The 22,038-nt window shown below is 40.5% G+C and overlaps 1 protein-coding gene across 6 annotated transcripts in view; it reads left to right on the forward strand.

The window, feature by feature from the left end:
* FAT1 (FAT atypical cadherin 1) overlaps positions 1-22,038 on the forward strand; it is a 112,142-nt gene that overhangs the window by 23,238 nt on the left and 66,866 nt on the right. For all 6 annotated transcript variants that reach the window (XM_060278780.2, XM_060278782.2, XM_035111841.3 and 3 more), the window contains exon 3: positions 16,670-16,984. In XM_060278780.2, coding sequence (XP_060134763.2) covers positions 16,670-16,984 — 315 coding nt within the window. The remainder of the gene's footprint in view (positions 1-16,669; positions 16,985-22,038) is intronic.

Genomic DNA, 22,038 nt, shown 5'->3' on the forward strand with positions numbered 1-22,038 from the left:
TACATTGTGTGTGCCTTATAAGGGAGAGTGTTTATTTCTAAAAAGATAGCACTGGGGCTGAGAAATATATCAATATATTGTCCAAATCAGCTTTGAAGTCCATATTGTGATTATCAGTTTCATAATTTTTGACCTGGCAATATATCATGAATCATTTTTTGTGTGTGTGTCTGTGTGTGTTAAGCAAAAATCCACAATGTAGGACAAACTGTGAAGCCAGCCAGTGCCTCTACATAGCTCCATCCTTATTTCAGATATTGTGACATATCAGTATGTCGTGATGTTTAGCTGGTGATAAATAGCAGTGTGGAAAACCAGATATTGCCCTAGATAGCATTTTTAAAAGTTGTTAGCAGTACAGTGGAACTTCGGGTTATGAACTTAATTCATTCCGGAAGTCAGTTCTTAACCCGAAGCGTTCTTAACCCGAGGCACACATTCCCTACATAGGCCTCCCACAGCCCCAGAAATTGATTGCGTTCGTATCCCAGGGCAAAGTTTGCAACCTAGGACTTCTGCTTCTGGGTTTGTGGAGTTCATAACCCGAAGCGTTCATAAGCAGGACTTATGTTCATAACCCGAGGTACCACTGTAGTTCTAAAACACAGCATTGTTCAGCTGAAAGTGTGTGCCTTGCTGCAGTGTGTCTTTGTGAATAAATATCACTTTAAAAACTCACCAAACCAGATCTTTTTAATGTCGTTCGTTCTTTTGTGGTAAATGTATAAATTGTTAATTTGAACATGTATCATTAACACAGAAGGCAATAATGTTGTTGTTGCTTGGTTACTAGGGCTGCAATCCTGTTCCTAGTGGCTTATACTTTGCAATGCTGAAATCTGAGGGATTAAGTGCACCTAACTGGGCAGAGCATTGCAGCCCACGTCCCAGCATATAAGGGCTAAAAAAATTCTGTTGAAGGTGGTGTATAACATTTAACATAAATAATCCTTTAGCCATGAATTCAGTGGCTTATTATTTCCATCCCTATCAGAATCATATTATGTAATAATAGGACACTCTGTTGGCTAATTAGTATCAATAAATGAGATTACTCTAAATTAACCAGGGAGACAAACCTTAAAACTTGCCTAGCAACCATACACTAACATTATTGCATAGCTGAACTTTGTTCCTGAGCAAGTACAAGTAAACTTTGTATTTCCTCCTGCCCTGAGATGTGTCTCCAAAGTGGGGAGAGGCGAAATATTTTCCCTGCACACACAAAAAACCCAAGAAAATAAAACACCCCTTGGGTAAATAAAATCACGTTGTTCACAACAGGTCTTATTTTTTTCTCCTGCAATGCAGTGTTTGGTTTGTAGTTGTATTCATATGGTGTGCGAACTGACATTTCAGTTTAGATTTATTTATTTATTATTAATATATTTTTTAAAAAGACTCACTTCACTCCTCCTCCAGCAGAAGGATTGCTTCAAGAGGTTTTACAGGAGAAATGTTTGATTTTTTCCAACTGACATTTTAAGTGCTGAATAGTTCCTTGTCTCTATGACAGGATGTACTTTGTAGCTTAAATGCTTTGGGGCAACTGGTTTTGCCTACTTGAAACAACCACTAAAACCATGTGGTGCTGTTTGTTTGGCTTTTTCATGGGCAGCCAAGTAATACTCAGTTTTGTTGATATCTTGATTGGATGCTGTTAGCAAAACTGCAGACAAAGGGCTTGCTTGTGCTTTTGCTAGCCGGGACTTAGAGGTATGAGAAGTCTGGCTGCTTCAGGAGAGAGAAAGGAGCAATTTTTTGCCCTTGGGAATTCTACAGGTTGAATGGCTTGAAAGCTTTGCCTACAAAAAGCAGCACACTTGCTTAACTGTTGCTGTAACTAGCTGTGGCTTGGGAGTTGCTCCCTTTTCTGTAATTTACTGCTGACATAGCTATGCATAAACTGGACCAACAACTATGCAGAGAGATATTATGATGAATTTAGACTACTGTTTTCCAAGTCTGATTTCTTTTTTCTTTTTACTGGGTTAAACCTGGAGGCAGTCTGAAGGGCAAAAAGATCTGCTTTTAGAGTACATGTTATCATCCATCACAGAAACCCATCTTTTGTGTTTGTGCATAAATAGAATTGATCGGGGCATGCCTCTTGATTGGAACAAAGGAAACTGGTTTTATTTTTGTTTAAGTACTTTTATATTCTGCCTTTTTTCCCAAGGAGTGCAATGGTTCTCTTGCCCTTCCCTTCCCCACATTTTATCTCTACAACAAACCTGTGGGGTAGGTTCGGCTGAAAGATAGTGGCTGGCCCAGTGCCACCCAACCAGTTCAGGTCAGAGTGAGAATTGAACCCAGGTCTCCATGGTCTTAATCTGACACTCTAACCACTATACCACCCTGGCTTTCCAAGTGGGGTCAGTGAATTTAGCAGACACTGATGTGTGGTTTAAGGCAGCTTGTTGGCCAGGTTCCAGAGTTGGTAAACAAGCATGGGATGAGACAATACAAAGTAAGACATGTCTTTTCATGTTCTTTGCTTAAGGGCGAGTTGCTCAGATAGAGGAAGCAGGTGCAAGACATCAGTTACATAGGGCATCTGGGTGTTAGTATCTAGCCTTCTGAACTGGGGCTCTTTCCAGACCCTCCAGGTGTCCCTATTTTCTAGGAACCATCCTGGATTTACAGAAGCCATCCTGGCTTCTGAGTTGGTCTCGGGATGTCCTGCTTTACTTCAGGACATCCCTGTTTTCATCAAAGTAATGTTGGGAGGTGAGTGGGGTTATGCGACCCCAAGCCAAGGAGACAAGTAACTATACAACCTTTAGAAGACATTTGAAGGCAGCCCTGTATAGGGAAGTTTTTTTTTAAAAAAAAGTTTAATGTTTTATTATGTTTTTATGTATGTCGGAAGCCGCCCAGAGTGGCTGGGGCAACCCAGTCAGATGGGTGGGGTATACATATGATGATGATCATCAAGATGATGGAATAAGATGTCCCTATTTTCCATTGGAGAAATGCTGAAGGCTATGTCTTTCTAGGCCAAACCACCCACTGGTGCTGCTTTGCACACTCCTTGAGTGTTCTTACCTACCCGGAATGTGACCTTGAACTCTGATAACGCCTCTTGCTTGCTGGATGGAGGATAGAGGGTGTGTGTGTGTGTTTGTGTGTGTAGAAATTGGACACATGTGCAAAGATAAAATTCACATTCATCGCTTTGCCCACTGTTATTGCATGTGGCCATCAGAAGGCTCCCTAGAAGCTGCAGACACGAGACCAAATGACTCTCTCATTCTGAGAGCTACCCAGGTGGCACTGGGAGTCAGATACCTGGTTCATCCTACTTCTGCCAGAAACTTGAGTCTCCTGGTATCTTAACAAACAGAATGACACTATTTCCAGGAGTGATGGAAACTTCTGGGAAGGGGTTTACTGTGGTGGATACATAATAGCACTGTGGGTGGATGGTTGGAGCAAGTCAGGCATTTGCATATATTCCTTACCAAGATTACCCATTGGGTTTTGTAGGAGGCAAAGCTTATTATAGCAGTCATCTTTCTGAGTGTGTGGCTTGTTATTACCTAGCTTTTATTTGTTTTCTTTTGGAGCATACACAGTTGTTATTGGAGGATAGCAAATGCAGAACATAATGGAACTTGGAGGAATAGTGATACAAGATTTATCTTGAGCACCATGCATGCTGCAAATAAACAGGTCCATCTGTCTTCATTTCTATCTGGAAGAGAATTTGATCATGCACTGTGGGTTACTTTTTATTGTTATTTATGATGGCGATTGGTTGTGTGTTCATTTGCTCTATGGATGAAAAATAGACCACAATTTTAATATGAATATTAAAGAAACACGAACTTCATGGATGCCATCCTGCACCTTGTTAGCTTTCAGCTTTTGTGTCCTCCACTGAACATAGTTTGGTATATATGAGGCATGGGTTACCCTCATTTTCCTCGTAATAGTCTTATTAGACTGGGAAGATGCCACTGGCCCAAGATCAGCCAGTAAGCTTAATGGCTGAGTCAAGATTTGAACTCAGATCTCCCTTCTCCAAGTTAGATGGTTCATCTATTACACCACAGTGGGTCACTTGCAAGCCAATTGCATCTATATTTTCTCAGAAGTAAATCCTATTGTGTTCAGTGGGGCTTAAAAAGGTAAAGGTAAAGGACCCCTGACAGTTAAGTCCAGTCACGAATGACTCTGGGGATGCGGCGCTCATCTCGCTTTACTGGCCAAGGGAGCCAACATTTGTTCGCAGACAGGTTTTCTGGGTCATGTGGCCAGCATGACTAAGCTAATTCTGGAGAAACCAGAGCAGCGCACGGAAATGCTGTTTACCTTTCCGGCGGAGCGGTACCTATTTATCTACTTGCACTTTGATGTGCTTTCGAACTGCTAGGTTGGCTGGAGCTGGGAACAAATAATGGGAGCTCACCTGGTCGCGAGGATTCAAACTGCCGACCTTCCGATTGGCAAGCCCTAGGCTCAGTGGTTTAGACCAGTGTTTCTCAACCAGTGTGCCTCCAGATGTTTTGGGACTACAACTCCCATCATTCCTGACCACTGGTCTTGCTAGCTAGGGATGATGGGAGTTGTAGTCCCAAAACATCTGGAGGCACACTGGTTGAGAAACACTGGTTTAGACCACAGCGCCACAGGTAAATTTGCATAGGATTCAGTAATTAAGGCCTGCAATTCACCTTGAGCTCAGTGCCTCCGAGGGAGACACATGTAGAATTGCACTGTTAATTGCTTGATAAATTCCATTGAACTTAATTGGATGCTGAGGAAGGTACAGAAGTGAGGTGGGAAAGCTGACGGACTCTTAAGGGCAATACAGTGACACCATCTATCTCCCTAGCCCCATCCCTTCACTGCTCCACCTCATTTAATCATACTTAATACTGTTGTTCTTCTAGTGCCAGTTATTTAGCGAAGGTGTTGATTGAGCATCATAAAAATAATTTATATTTGTGTAGGCTTTTCCTAAGTGCTCCAAACAGTTTACAGACATGTCAGTAACATCTTTATGATAGTTCAGCATTGTTATCTCCATATTATAGACTGGTAGGTAGAGACTACGAGGGTATAGATTGTATGAGGCCATTTGCTGGCTGGATAGCTCAATTGGTTAGAGCGTGGTGCTGATAACACCAAGGTTGCAGGTTTGATCCCCGTTTGGGGCAGCTGCATATTCCTGCATCGCAGGGAGTTGGACTAGATGATCCTCAGGGTCCCTTCCAACTCTGCAATTCTATGATTCTAAGAGATTTCAGCCAGCACTGTGGGGTCATGCTTGTAAGCACTATATCATGCTAACACTTCTGTTCTGAAAAAGAATAATTAAATACTTTAATTTTGGGTGCTGCTTATTTATTTTGCTTCTGAGGCTCAACTGTAGTATATTTTGCAGTTTCAATTTATATTCTGAAGCTAGAAACTCTTAGCAGCCTGAGGCAATTCTTCAGTTTATCTCTATTCTTAAAATATTAATTGCTTCTTAAATCCTGAAGGCAGAAGCCATCTAATGAAATTAAGATATTTGCTTCAAAAGAAAAGTTTCTACAACTTGTGTAAATGTGCATGCACACAAAAATGTGAATGCAGCAGATTGCTTCAGATGACATGTTCTGATCCTTCAAATAATGGTTTGGAAGATTGGAAAAGTACAACACAAAACATGTTTCCCTCCCCCTCCGTTTTCACTTTCACATGTTTTGGCATTTGGGTTTTATTTTTGCAAGCCATGGTTTGGAGTTTGTTGCTAACCATGAATTACCTGATGACCATGTCACTGCAAATTTGGTTGGAGAAAAGTGGAAATGGCACGATGCAAGGTGGAGAGAGGGGCAGAGAGTGCAAAAGCCCATTGAATGTTGCTGATCTGTCAAACCATGGTTTGTAGTGGGGGGTTCTTAATCTGTGGTCCATTGACCCCACAGGAGGTGGGGAAGTGTCTGTGAACTAGGCACAATAGATATAAAACTATGAATTTCCTTCATTTCCCCCCCCCTTATTACTTTTTACAAATTTCTTTGTGGGTAAAAATCTGGAGAGAGGGGAGTTTTCATCAGATTCTCTAAAGGGGTCCATGACCCCAAAAGGCTAAGAAGCAATGGTTTGGGGAATATATATTTTTATTGGGGCAGTGTCACCTAGTAGCTCTGAACCAGTGTTCCTGATGAGGAATCCAAAATTTCTTACAGTAAGTAAAACTGGGAACTCTGTTTCACGACTTTTTCCTAGTGAAAATGTTAAGATAAACTGACATTTTCAACTCTCAAAAAAACAACTTGCCTTGATGGGAAAATTGACATTTGTGAGTCAACTGGCTCATAAATTCCCCACCCAATCTAACAGTATAGCTTGGTATTTCCTTTTCTATGGTTCCACAGATGGTAGATAACAAGGCCTACTCATGGCAGCCGTTTATCATATCATTGTGTGGGTGGGGTGTGTGCTTAGCAAAACCAGTCTTTGCTGCACTCTGTGGTCAGCACTCTTGATGCTTGAATGTCACTTGGGGCCACAAGTGTGCAGCCTGTTAATGATAAATCTCTGGGCTGGGGCCACACATGAGCACAGGGCTGGGAATATTGGCTGGGCAGGTGTTTTGGTTCATTCTAGTTGTCGTATGCTAAATGCTTAAAAGGTTGCAACTGGTCTCCATACAGTAATTCAGTAGTTAAAATCACACACTGAATGCAAAGTATAATTTACTTTATTATACAGTGGTACCTCGGTTTAAGTAAACAATTGGTTCCGGAAGTCTGTACTTAACCTGAAGCGAACTTTTCCATTGAAAGTAATGGAAAGTGGATTAATCCGTTCCAGACGGGTCCACGGAGTACTTAATCTGAAAATACTCAAACCGAAGCGTACTTAAACCGGGGTATGACTGTACTTTATTTACTTTATATACTCATGCAAAGTACAATTTACTTTATTTTTGGCATAATATTGTGTATATCACATTGCAGGAACAATGCAAAAAGTGGCAGAAATGTGTGTGGGGTTTTTTTTTAAAAAAAGAAACGCCTAGTTTATTAGAATTCAGATTATTTAGGAATTGTAATCAATTTTTTTAGCATCATGTTCTGAAGGAGAAAAATTTTCCACTTTGTTTCAGGTGTCACTCCCAGGATATGGTCTGCTTAACTGCATTTCCGCGCAGTTGCTGGGGAAAAAAAAATGATCGCAGGTTTTGATTTCCATTACAGAGTCATTAATATTATTAATGAGAGTTCTGATGGATAAGCACACTTAAGGAGGATTATCTGTGGGAATTGGGGGCATTACTGTTTGCTAATGGGATAGAATTGGCATATGGAAAGTTGTGTCAGTCTGTAGCAAAATAATAAACCTGTTTTGGATTGTACATACTTAATTTCGGTGAAGAGAGGAAACTACCCTCTTTGCACGGAGGCAATTCAATTTGAGGGGAGCAGGGTCAGTACTGATTTGTTGTCTGTTCAAAGCAGGCATGATTTGTCATCTATAAGCTGTTGCAGTATGAACCAATTAATCTTTTTTCTGCTACAGTGCTGCATTTATTAAATGCCTACTTCTGTTGCCTTCAGTGCCATTCATAAAACAAGCAAGTTATGTTCTGACTCCCAGTTGCAAGTGTGTATAAAGGGAGAATTTGAGCCAGTACTTTATTCGCTCACTGGGCATTTTCTGCATCTGTTAATCACCAGTGAATTGTTTGACTGTAATTGATGCTTGTACTGCTTTCCAAATTATTTTGCATATTCAACTGTTAACTATGTCAAGAGGGATGCTACTATCATTGTGCCTAGTGGCTCAGCTCAAGAAGTGACTTGAATATGTTGTTGCTTTTTTCTTCCAAGCATAGCAAACATTTCACAGGTATTTGGATGGAGGCTTTGCACAGTCCATACCTAGGTCAATGTTTGTTCTCTTCTCAATACAGTCTTGTGGCAAATGGTGATCTCTGTGGTGCATAGGCCACTTTGACAAGTGAGGGACAGGTGATTGTAGATTGGTGAGAACAGCGTAATGGATGACATTAGGCCTGCTGCCATTGCTAATGTGGTCCATGAGCCAGAAATTCCCCATGCCTGCTATGGTGGTGGTGATTTAAATATTCTTCTCCACTTAACAGGGATGGGAAGCCGTAAATCTTCTCCAGACTCTGTTACGCACCAGGTAGCTTTTCTGTTCTGCAGCTTATACAGGGCGAGTCCTTTGAAAGAGGCCCCGTGGATACAGAGTACACATGTTCCACGGGGCCTCTTTTAAAAGACTCACCCTGTATAAGGTTATAGGATATTTACCTATACTGCAGTTGCCTCACAACATTCCTAAATTAATTGACTACAAATGAACTTTTAAAATAGATCAGATCTCCCCAGGAAACAACAACATTCGTGTTTGTCAAGAAATGCCACTGCCTCGTGGGTCTGGGTCTGGTCCCTGATTTAGTGCATGCAGCACATAATGCACATGAAACGATGTAGCACAAGATCAGGGATAAGTCATCACACCATTGTTATCCCTTTCCATATCAGAGCTGCGCCATTCCTATCCAGCCAGGAGCCGGTGAGGCAGCTTGTTCTGCTCCTGCTGCTGACTAGCAGTCCAATCTTATCAGGTGCAGAGGTCAGTTCATCTGCCTCTACCCTTGGCTTGGAGCTGTACTGGTGACAGGAAATGGAGGTTTGTGATAGGCCACCAAGAGGCCTATTGATGTCTTTAAATCCTGGGAAAAAAATTAAGCATCAGTGTAGTAATAATGCAAGTAGATAAATAGGTACCGCTCTGGCAGGAAGGTAAACGGCGTTTCCGTGCACTGCTCTAGTTTCGCCAGAAGCGGCTTAGTCATGCTGGCCACATGACCAGGGAAAACTGCCTGTGGAAAACCGTCAGCTCCCTCAGCCAATAAAGCGAGATGAGCGCCGCAACCCCAGAGTTGTTCGTGACTGGACTTAACTGTCAGGGGTTCTTTACTTTTTTATAGTAGTAATAATGACAATCAGCTTTGTGTGTGTATTTTGGGGTGGGGGTGAGGAATACTCATTCCCCAAGGGTTCCTGGAGGACAGCCCTTTATATCTGGGATAACCCACTCCTCTCACTGGTCAGGCAGGGTCACATGAATAGTCCTTGCTTCTTACCCATTACTTCTTGCTAGTGGGAAGCTTGACCACTCCATTGACTTTAGTTTTGGGAGTGTGCAGACAACTGTGCTTAAGTGCATTGCATAACTTCCAAAAACTGATATCAATCTTCTAAAATTTAATATCTTTAAGCATTTTCATTTAATTTACTTGATTTTGCGTTTTATCAAAAGGCATACAACACTCCAAATAATGATTTAGACTGAGTATTGGAAACTAGGGTGGGTTTTCATATCCCACACCATCTCTCTTGTTTCTTATTGTTTGCCTTTTGGTTTTCAGTTTAACCCTAACCATAGTGTCTTGTGCTGTCCGAAATGGTAAACTCTGATTAGTGCTAAACTGCAAATTAAAAGTGAAGGAACATATGAGAAGACAAGAGCAAGTGGAGGGAGTGAACGAGCATGTTGCCCAAATCATTGTTTGCTGTATTAAAAGTTTCAAAGCTTTATAGAAAATGCAAGCTCAGAGAATTGGTTTAGCTTTGCATAAATTAAAAATGGAGAGCTTTTAAATTTGTGTTCATATTCTGAAATGAAGCTTTTTGAAAATAAATAAATTCCAAACCAAGTTAAAGTATTTATAGGTGCTAACATTTGTACTTTTGTGACTGTGTTTTAATACTCGAGGGGTGCAGCTACTATAGGGAAGTATAAATGCTTTTGCTCAGTGTTCCTCAGCTTCATTCTAAAAGTAACTTGTAACACTATTAATCAGATTCATAAACAGCATTGTGCATAAAAGAAATATTTGTTTAACATCTTATGCTTTGCTTCAGAATGGGTGGATGATTCACTTTGCTTGGCTGAGCTTAGTCAGCTCTTGCTCCTTGGTGGTAATCATTAATGGAACCAGCGCAGTCAAGCTGGAACAAGTGCAAAGAGCACAATCATAAGAATAGAGATTTAAGAGAAGAGGTTCAAGGAAGATGGCCTCTCCCCCCCCCACTTAAAATGGACCCTAGATGAGAATGAATGCATGAATTGGTATGTAGGTGTGATAGAGAGAGAGAGAGAGAGAGAGAGAGAGAGAGAGAGAGAGAGAGAGAGAGAGAGAGAGAGAGAGAGAGAGAGCGTTTACATTGAGGGCGATGATATCGAAAAACACATGCCCCCCCCCAAGACAAATTTGGAAATATCCTTTTGCCATCTTTTGAGGCAATCATCCTTAACCATTACTGAGACTGTCTGAAAAAGAATTAGCATTTTCGGCAGCACATTCATTTTTATTGCCGCAATTCTTCCTAATAGGGAAAGGTTCATTCGACTCCATATTTCTAGAGGAATAAGAAGCTTTCTAATGATTAGCTATTTATTAAAAAAACGTTCTAAAATTTGTGGCTAACCGTGGACAATTTGTGACCTAACATGAAACACTTAAATGATCCCATACCCAAGGTGACACCTCTTCCAGCTTAACCTCTCTGTGGTTTATTAGGCCCTATGGGAATTGCCATGCAGTTTCCCTAGCCCCTCAACAAATGTACCAAATTAAAGTTATTTCCACCTGTGACTTCTGCTGCATTTCTGCCCCTCGTAGGCTGCTTCTTAGGACCCTCGTACCGACGGGGATGCCTCTCCTGGTATGCCCCGCGGAGGACCTTAAGGTCCACAAATAACAACATTTTTGAGATCCCAACTAGGGCTAGGGCCTTTTCACAGGAGACCAGGGCCCTGCGGGATTTGACATCTTTCCGCAGGGCCTGCAAGACCGAGCTGTTCCGCCTGGCCTTTGGGCTGGACTCAGTCTGTCCCCTATGTTTTCTTCCCTGTGGTTTTGATTTGGGCTATTTTAAAATGAGGCTGCATTTTTAAAATTTTAAATTCTATCTTAACCTGTATTTTAATTAATTTGTTTCCCCCCCTTTTATGTCTTATTGTAATTTTACTGTGTCAACCACCCTGAGCCTGGTTTTGACTGGGGAGGGCGGGGTATAAATAATTTTTTTTATGTATTTATTATTATTATTATCATTATTATTATTAACTGCCCTGAGCTTTCCAGGCCCATTTTATGAATGAATGAATGAATGAATGAATGACACTTACATACCACTTGTTGTCAATTGTCCACATAGTGGTTTACAACATAGTAACAAAGGTGGATCCAATGTGACAGTTTCTATGCCACCTGTTTCTGTCCTCCATCTTGGCAAGCAGGGACTCATTCTGGCAATGCAAAAACACTTAAGGAGGAGATGAAATAGATCTGGAAATGATGTGGCTTTGGGAAAGAGGGTGAGTGTTGAGGAGCGGATGTGGTCTGGGAAGAGTCCAAAGGACCAGACACAGAGGTCTAGAGGACTGCATTTGGACCACATCCCTGTCTTTTGAGTGTTGTCCATATCCTCCTCAGTTTTCACCCCACACTCATTAAGGAGAGGTTTTGGCTGACCTGATGAAAATTGAAGGCTCCATGTGGTTGAAATTAAGGACAATTTCCTGGTTTCTTGAGTTTAAAGTGGCTGCCACTCATCTGCTTGCTCTAAGACTAGCCTTAATTTTTTTTAAAAAATGAAGATACTGGTACTACTTTGACACCTATTGGTAATTATGTTGGTTTGGCCCACAAATTCAATAGATTTGTAGCATAGACTTTTAAATAAATAAATAAAAAAGTCACAGGCCCATTGCTGACAAGAAAATACAATGTTTCTTTTCACAACATGTCAAATTCAATTCAGAAATTTTGGTTGAAATTAAGTCCAATGAAGCAGTCAGTTGGAATACTTAAAATTCTACACCAGAGTGTCACGTAGTTATTCCTCCAAGAACTCTGAACCCATTTTGATTTTGCAATATACTGTGTGGTGTTTTTTTTCCATTGAGGCTTTCTAGTAATCTGGAGCAGTGACCCAAATAAAGACTCAGACACATTTGTGCAAGTCTTACTGATCTTGCCAAGCTTAAAAGGCAGCAGGAGTTCCATCTCTGCTTTTTAATGAAGTGGGTTTAAAACCACAAAACAAAACAAAAAACACATTCCATTTCAGCATCACTCCTTTAACTGTATTAATGGATCTGTAAAATGTAACTGGGATGGTTTAATTAACACTCAGTGTCTGCCCACTTAAAAGACTTGGGAAAACAAAGCCATTTTAACACTAACCAACTACTTTTGAGAGAGCCAGCTCAGAATGTGAAGCAGGCAGGATATTATAATTGTGCTGAGGAAGTCTCTTTTAATGATTGCTTTACGGTGGTATCTCAGTTTACGAACTTAATCCGTTCCAGAAGTCGGTTCTTAAACCAAAACCATTCTTAAACCAAGGCGCGCTTTCCCTAATGAGGCTTCCCGCTGCTGGTGCCCTTCCACAGTTCAGATTCCGTTCTTAGACCAAGGTAAAGTTCTCAAACCGGGACTCTATTTCCGGTTTTGTGGAGTTTGTAAACCAAATCGTTCTTAATCTGGACTGTTCTTAAACCGAGGTACCACTGTATTTGGTTATTCCTTGCTCGTGATGCAGAATATGTGGTTCTTTCCCCCTCACACCTCTTAAGCAATATGGGCTAAGCTTTGGCATGTAATCTAAACCACAGAGCCTAGGGCTTGCCAATCAGAAGGTTGGCGGTTCGAATCCCCGCTAAGGGGTGAGCTCCCATTGCTCGGTCCCTGCTCCTGCCAACCTAGCAGTTCGAAAGCATGTCAAAGTGCAAGTAGATAAATAGGTACTGCTCCAGCTGGATGGTAAACGTCGTTTCCGTGCGCTGCTCTGGTTCGCCAGAAGTGGCTTAGTCATGCTGGCCACATGACCCAGAAGCTGTACAACGGCTCCTTCAGCCAATAAAATGAGATGAGCACACAACCCCAGAGTCATCCGCGACTGGACCTAATGGTCAGGGGTCCCTTTACCTTATGAGAGTTCTTGTTTGTGGTGCACCCTTGAGAAAGCCCATTTTCCATGAGCACGGGGAAGGGAGCTTCCATAAGAAAAGGGGCACTATGGGTGGGGTCATCCTAGGTATGGAATATTAATAGTGCAATCCTATGCAAGTCTTCCCAGATGGTGGCCCAGTGATTGATACTGATGGATTGGGATAATAAAGATATGATACCCTTTAATCATTGGATTGACAATATGACAACACTCGCAACTTATGAACGGACTTTTTACAGATGCAGACTGTTTGGATACATATGATAACATTTGGAAGGAGTTTATACAGAATGTTTAAATGACTGAATGTAGCAGGCTATTAACATCTACATAAGTATTAGGATAATAAAACTATATCAGTTTATATGAGAATATATTGCATTTTTGTGTATATATTTTTCTTATAAACATTTTTGTTTTTTCTCCCTCTCACATTTCCTTTTTTTTGTATCACGTTATTTCTTTATAATTGTATTTTTTCAATAAAACAATAATAATAATAATATTCCCATAGGTAAATTTGCTGCCAAGTTCAGTGGGACTTACTCTCAAAGAAGTCATATAGCATTACAGTCTAATCTTACAAAGAAGCATATTGCTGCATTCTTTGTGTGTTGAGAGTGGATGTGTCTTGAGGCAAAGTGTAGAAGGTTTCTATCCTTTCAGCTTCATGTCTCCTGGGAATTACTTAAAGATCCACTCCCTTTCATGCTCACACACCCTGATCAGGCCACATGGGTGATGCTCTTCCAGGCATAGTCCAGTGCTGCAGTATGGATCAGAATACTGTAGACATTAGGATGGGGCTGATCTTATGTGATTACCCAACCTGCCTTCTTGCTGCATACAGATGAAACTCAGAAAATTAGAATATCGTCGAAAAGTGCATTTATTTCAGTAATGCAACTTAAAAGGTGAAACCAATATATGAGATAGATGCATGACATGCAAAGCAAGATATGTCAAGCCTTTATTTCTTGTAATTGTAATTATTTGTCGTTAGGCGGGTCAATTATAAATGGAATGTAATTAATTAAATGTAATAGCAATGTTTATTTTTGTAACTATTTGTTTTATTACTGTGGAATTTCCAAAAGAAAACATTTGTAAAAATTTAAAGAAAAATAAAAGGTTGCATTACTGAAATAAATGCACCTTTCGACGATATTCTAATTTTCCGAGTTTCACCTGTAGGATAATGTGTGTGGTTGGGTGTAAAGTTAACAAGGGACATTGCTTGAGATGTGTCAAGTTCCCATGCAATATCCCTCAGGCACAGGTAGCTCTGGGTGGGAGTGAGCCATATCACTAGTAATGTCATAGGTGTTGTTGTGTGTAGATACCTCTGGCGCTCGTGTAAGAAGCACAACACACACAGCAGTCAAGTTCTCAGTTGATGAGCCATCTAGAAGCAGCATCTATTTTCCCAGTGCTAAAATGTTAGTTTCTCCACCTTCTAAGACCTTCTAAGTCTGCAAGGTTTACCTCGCCTGGGCCAGTTCACTCGTGCAGAGATCCCTCCGTGGGCTGGAGCGTGTGCATGAGCGCGTGTGCCTGTGATTTTCGGCGTCTGTGCCACGGAAGTGAGTCCCCGTGCTGCTCTGTGCCAGTTTAGCACAGTGCCTGGGGACTCGCTGAGTGGGTGGCTTGGTTCGGGGGCCACTTTTGGGCCGGATAAACGACCCCCCGTGGGCTGCTTGTGGCCCATGGGCCTTAGGTTGCCGACCCCTGTTCTAAGACACCGATAGCCCCTGCAGAAAATGAGTTGCAATTGCGCATTGCTTGAGCGGATTGTCTTGGAAGGCTGTGCGACTCAAAAGAAATGGAAGCAGAAGAGCTGAAGTGCTCATCTTCCGTCTGGTCTGCTGAAAGACGCAGCTGTAATGTAGTTCTTTGAAATTCCTTGAGAAAAGCCTGCTGGCTTCTCTTGGTTCCTGCAAACTCTTGTTCTTTTACAAGTGATTATTGTGGAGTTTTCACATTAAAAGCAGAAATAAAACCTGGCAGCATAATGTTATATTGATGATGCAATAATGGTGTGTGATTGTTATGTGTGCGTAAAGAAAATTGCAGCTGAATAATGCACCACTAATAAGAGGTTTGGAAGTCTAAAGAGGTAATTTGTTTCAAATTTACTAAGGTGGCTTTACTGTGCTTTACTGGCATTAGCAGATTTCTCTGCAACAGTACAGCATCATTTTTGTTTGAAGGAGAAGATGATGTACCCAGGTGACAATGTGCGCAGGGTACGAATTTCTACTTTATAAATTTGGTACTTGCTTCCCTTCATATTGTCTCAGCTTGGCTACATTTACAATTTAGCTTCTACAGTGACATCTGGTGGTAGTTCAGAAATTTCTTAAATAGCAGTTCTTTAAGGATTGTTTAAACTAGACATTGAGACTGGGGAATTTGAGTTGGTCAGGACTGGAAACAAACATGGCCGATTTTATAAAAGGCTCCCCAAATATAAAGCAGATAAAATTTCACTCCAGAGTTTAACTTGACTCATAATGTTTCACTTTGATGCCAGCTGCCTCTAGCCTTGCCTGCTATCGGGTTTCCCTGCATTTCCAAACTAGCTTTGTGGTAGTATGAAACTGATGTCAAAGAACAGCTCTCAGAGGAGCCATCTTAGTGACTACAACTCCCAGCCTTACTGGCGGTATTGGAGGCAGGTAGAGCAGGTGTTCATTTTGTCACTGAAAACTCTTACACATTTAAACATAGGTCTTCTGCTGACCTCAGCAGTTTTTGCTACTAGTTTTCCTTCTCCCTTTCTCCCAAGGTAAAGTTTGGAAAAGAAGAGAAACTTAGTATAGTGGAGCGCTGATGTGAAGCATTCTGTACTGGTCTGGTTTTTTTTTCTCCCTCTTGTTACCTGCTTTGGGAATTTTATGCAAATTGAAAAGTGGGCATTAATGTCCTAAATAGACAAATACTGTACTTTCAGATAGCTACCTTCCGTCCATCCAAAATAGTTTGGAGAGTTCCATAGCTGGAGATCTCTCTGTCCTGTCATCATTCTGTTAACATTGTGGTTCCCTACCTAAGCCACATTGGTGACGAAATCATGCCATATTGCCAGGTTTATAAAAAAAGAAATGGGCATGCCAAAGGCTAGTTTAATTTTTTAAGCCACTTCATGACAAACCAGCAGGGCCCCAACTACTTCATGTAACACATTTATGTCATTGTGTAGGCAGGGCCTGGTACAAAAAAATAAGTAGTTTAGGGCCTTTACAGTCATTGCTTTTAGCACTGGGATGCTACAAGGGGGAAAGGACCAGAACTCAAGTTTGTGTGCTCCCATCTTTTCCTGCAGGGAAAAGGTGACAAGTGCATTGAGCGACAGGTAACATTTGAACAGGCCTCGTATCTAATGCTGATTCTTACCTCTCACGCTTCTATACTTTATCGTCTATCATTGGCTGAATTTTTCCTTACAATTCATTTGTGATCACTAACTGCCTTTTCTTGAGTTTTGTGCCATATATAAAAGTAGAATGCTTCATTTTGGTCTATACAAAACAAGGCTGTGGAAACCATTATGCTTTTCATTTGTGACTTGCGGCAAAGACTTTGGGGGGGGAAAAGCTGCCGCGTTCAATAAAATCAATCAAGTAGATGTGATACTCAACACTGTTTCTTTTCCTCCCTTTCCTATGCAGGTACAATAGCCACTGTTGATTTCCTTGACCGTGAGACTACTTCCCATTACTGGCTTACTGTTTATGCAACAGACAGGGGTGTTGTGCCTCTGTCTTCCTTCGTTGAAATCTATATAGAAGTTGGGGATGTCAACGACAATGCTCCGCAGACGACTCAGCCTGTTTATTACCCAGAAGTCATGGAAAATTCCCCTAAGGATATGTCGGTCATTCAGATCGAGGCATTTGATGCAGACTCAGGTTCCAATGACAAGCTGACCTACAAGATTACCAGTGGAAATCCACAGGGATTCTTCTTCATTAATCCAAAAACTGGTAAGTGAATACCATTCTTGACATTTGCAACTATGAATTGATTCTACATTTTAAAAATAGAAATGGAAAGGCATGATTGGAAAAAAGAGAGGAACGTCTCTGATTCTGAATTCTGATTTGTACTTGTGCAGGAAGTCTATGAATAGGATTGTTGATTCAGAGCTGATCTACACACTAATCACCATCTGAATCCGAATCACTATCATTTCAGAGTGCAATGGAGAATCCCACGTGAATGCTTTGTGCACAAAATCTTTCTGCAGATTAGAAATTAAGGTTTAGGCTTTTCTCCCTGGTATCCCGATGTTCCATGGGTTAGGAAGTCCTCTTTTTTAATGTGGTGAACAAACATGTGATCCTTCAGTTGTATGAATTAGTAATTCCAGTAATTCAAGTAATTCAAGTTTGCACTGTGTAGTTTTGCTTAAATGCTAGCCTTCCATGGCAGAGGGGAAACACTTGGGATTTTTCTACCTAATGAATTGTATCTGGAAATAGAACAGGATGGACTGAGAGTAGGACAGGGGATGCAACAAAGTAACAGGAACTATGCAAATATTTATTGGACTTTTTGATAAATATAGGAAGATGAGTATTTTGATACATGAGCAATACATGTACTAGGCACCTGGGGTGTCAGCTAAGATCATCATTTGAGAGAAGAGGGATGTTTTGGAGAACCAATTGGATACTGGTTAGACTGTCAATATTATACTGTATGTGGGAGTCAATGGTATAGGTGGGTATGAAGGTTTAATCTTTGTGGCTTTTTGACCTAGTTTCTGTAGGATTAGTCCTGTGTTGAGTTATCCTCTGGGAGGATCTGATGGGTCACTTTTACCAAAAGAATGCTGTATCTTTGGAGGCATGAGAAACTTTTACTTTGCGTTCTCTTTATGTGTTGGGTATACTTTTGACATGTTTTAGTTAAATTTTAACTCAGTTGTCTTGACTCCACCAATGTGAGCTCAGTCGACGAATAAATTCCCAGCCACCAGAGAAAATAAAGTGGTGAGGAGCTTAGAGGATCCCTCCACTCTAATCCTGGAACTAATTTTAAAATAACATAAAATCAAAATTTTATCTCTTGGGGGGCTTGGCTAAGATTGAGCATTTGCTCCCTCAGTTAAAGCAACAGGAACTATTGGGGGAAATCCACTCAAGTAAGTGACATTCACAAGAGTCCCCTTAATATCTTGGGGGAATAAACTTTGGCACTAAGCATAACCCAGAGATTATGGGGGCAAACTCGATTTTCAATCTAGCACAGACAGAGCCAAGAGTCTCCTCCCCCTCCCTCCCTTTCCCCCCTCTCTCTGTTGTCCCCCTTCCCCATTTTTTTCTTTCCAACATCATGAAAATAGCCTGAGGGCTGCAGGTCCCCCACTGTTTATTTTGTGAGTCGTTTACAAATAAAAGATACAACATTCAGATATTGTGCCACCTATCTTAGCACTTGGGTTAATCTTTTGGAATAATATGGAAATGGTTTGCAAAGAAAACTTGGATATTTCCTCATCTTAACTGTGTGTTTCTGCTCTTACTTGTTCTGCAAGCTTCCATCAAGAACTGCTGAAGTGCCTTGCATGTGAAGTTTACATTGAAATGAAAATTACATAGGGCCCAGAGACTAGCAGTCAGTGTTGAAATTTCCAACCAGCAACTTGCAGTCCTCTCACAAGTCTATATCTACTTCAGGATGTATAATTTCATTAATACAGACCTACATTTTTCCTTTCCTGGATCTAATACTGTCAGTGGGAATACGACCATGGGAGCAGAGGATAAGGAGAAAATCAAGCCGAGATCAACAACTGAAAAACTGCTGGTCATTCAATCTTGAGAGTAGCTAGCTTTCTGACTATTTCATAGTTTTCATCCTTGTATCCATCTGTCTAAAAGGGTGATTTATTCCATTTCATTAGCTTTTCAGACAGTTTCCTTCACCTCTCCACCCTTCTTCATTTGAGCAATGGATTAAGGCTAAATATGCAACGAATGTTGTGTCTTAGATCTTTCTGTGTATATAATTTCTTCAGTTTCCTTTTGAGCCATGAATACCTTAAATGTTTGCTAGTTTTCTGCACTAAATTATTTGGGTCACTTCCTACCTTTAGATGTTGTTTAGCAAGAATAACAAAAATATAAGCATTTCATTTAAAAAAAACCCCAAACCCAGCAAGCATTCATCAATTTTCCTTTGTAACTCTGATATTTCAGTTATTGCTTTGATGAAAAAACAATTCAAAGACAAATACAGATATAAAGTAAAATAATAGATGAACAAAACCACAAAACTCGGCTTTCATATGCACACAAATGTAGACTTCAATGAGTTGTAAACAGGAATAATGTGGTATATATAGAGCACAGCTTTTCAGAATTCAAATATTGATCAACATCCATTGGCCACCCAAGAAGACTGAGTCCTGATTGGGCTGTTTTTGTGGTTCTCTCTATGTAGGGTCCCCCCCAATTAAAAAAAAAAAGTATTTCTGCAAACTAAGGTGGATCGTGCTATTTTTGCTACAGAAACAATTGTGTTCACTGCCTGAACATGGGAAAGAGAGGGGAAGGCAAAATTCAGACTGAATTTAAGGCTTGGGAGGAAGCTTAAGTAAAATGTTGCATTTTAAATATTTCTTGCAGTTTAGCAAATTGCTCAGTTTTGCAGAAAAACCTCTGTTGTTTCAGTTCTTTCTGAATATGTTCCATTTCCCAGTAGCTGTTGGTATTCATAAAGTTGTGTGTGCAGGTCTCTCTCTCTCTCTGGAGGTGGGGGGGGAGTTCATTTTATTTTGAACCAATTCCATCTTTCTGTCTCCTTGCACTTTGAAGAAGGAAAGCATTCAACTTTTATTTAATTGTTAAGCATGAAAGCACCACATGAAATTGGAAGACAATGGTTGTGATTTAAGCCTCTGGAGTGCTAATGGCTCAGCCATGTGAGGCACTTGAATTCAAGTAGAGAGAAGGAGAGGCTTGTTAATTACCTGGGGACTTACAACCATTAAATTGCAACTCCCAAACAAAAAAGGGTTGATTGATTCTCCATGGATCTGTTTTAAATGCAGATATGTTAGCCCAGCACTACTGAAAGGTTCCTAGTTTGAAGCTTGAGGTCCTGGTGTTAAAAGATGCTGAGAGAGAGTATTCTGAAGTGAAACATGTGCTGGTAGCAGGTGTATAGCAGCTAGATGCTCTATGAAAGGTGTGTTCTTAACAGTGACAGCACACATGCATTAGTTAACATCTGTTAAACAGGCACATGGGCAGAGAACATCTACTCATGTCCAGGCTTGCTATTATTAACAGGTTAGCCTATGTTTACTACATAGGGATGATTCTATCTGCCATGTTAGTGTGAATGGGGTACTGGTTACTGACAATGGCTTCCTTCATGGGCTATTGGTTATAAGACTACTCATCTGTATGGTTTTCCCAGGGCTGTTTTTCCAGAAAGAGGTGCCAGAACTCACCATAATCGCCTCAGTTGTTTTTTAATAGTAGAAATGGCTCCCACCTGAGAGGTGCCAGAACTGAGTTCCATCAGCTGAAAAAAAAGCCCTGGTTCCTCCTATCCAGGCTACTCAGGACTATATTTTATCTGAAAAATCGAGAGGTGTATTCGCTAGATTAGTGTGCCTCATTTCTTAGGTTCACAAACTTTTAAAGAATTCTTTTGGCTACGCTTCATTTACAGATATAAAAACGGAGGCAATAAAGTCTTTGTGGGTACATTTCTGCTTGACTCATGCAGGGATCTGCATTTTGAGACCTGTTAGACGTTTTGTGTCTGCTCTGTTTCAAAAACATAGTTTCATAGTTACTATTTGCATTTATTAGTCACTTTACTCATTAAAAATGACTCACAAAATAAAGCCCTATTTGTATCTTGTCCCATTTATCTGTCTCTCCTTAATAAAAAAAGAGCTTTCCTGTTCTCTTTATTATTTCAGCAATGTTATCAAAAGCATGCTCAGCATCCTAGTGAATTCAGCATATTGATGGAGACTTCCATAATGTTTAAACAAAGGAATTAATTTGTTGTTAACAAGGGTAGAGGAATCTCACTGCAAGGTTTACTGGTGTCTATTAATCCTCAAAGCACTGTGAACTCGTAAAATGCAGAGAGCCAACGCCAAATAGTCTGCCTTACTTCTCCTATCATCTTACAACTTTCCTGACCCTTCAAGGGAACTGTGGTGGGAGATCTGAAGATTGAGTACAATGAAATCGGAAATGGGTGCACCTGCAAACAACATCCAAAGACTTCCTATAACATTGGGAAACCACTTCGTGCGGAAATAAATGACCTGTGGTTGCACAATAACCTGTCATGGAGGATGCCTCCCTTGCTTAACTACTTAAGGTTTTATATTTCCTGCATCAGGTTTAAGTCACATAATACATTAGCTGGAGAACACAAATCTCCATTTATTTGCTGTGTTCAGTTCCTTTTGTGTTAGAAATAAATAAATGAAAATTTTCCTCCAGGAGAAAATCATTTCTATAATTGTGTAATAAGTGTTGTTTTCCAGTTCAGTAAAGATGATTATCCAACCATACAGATTATGGATCCCAGTTGTTACATATCAGTTTATGTCTAGAGATGGCAATGAAAATGTTGTGAACTGTTATGTAGTGATCATATGTCCTTAAGCAATATTTGATAGCAGAGTTGTAAAGAGATGGTAGTGTCTTTGTAAACACAGATGAAGGGTGATTTTTTAAAGAAGAATTTTTTTTGCTAATACAGGAACAAGAATTAAAAAAAAATCTTCCAGACTTCCAAAATGCATAATTCTGTCCCATATATATACTTGTGCATGATGATGACTTTTCTTAAGAGCTCAGCCTGTTTTTGAACTGTTGTATAGGCAGCATAATTTGTGTAAGCTGCATCAGCTTGTTTATAGAATTTGAAAGTTTTAGACTTCTCCTGATGAAGGAACCTATATTAAAAGCAAGTTCTGCTTTCGTTTGGTTCTCTGCACACACAGAAAGAACAGAACTAAATGCAGGGTATACTTTTGAGTTCAAAGTGACTCAAG

This window comes from Zootoca vivipara, chromosome Z1 (genome assembly GCF_965207765.1).
Source record: "Zootoca vivipara chromosome Z1, rZooViv2.hap1.1, whole genome shotgun sequence".
NCBI classification, from domain to species: domain Eukaryota; kingdom Metazoa; phylum Chordata; class Lepidosauria; order Squamata; family Lacertidae; genus Zootoca; species Zootoca vivipara.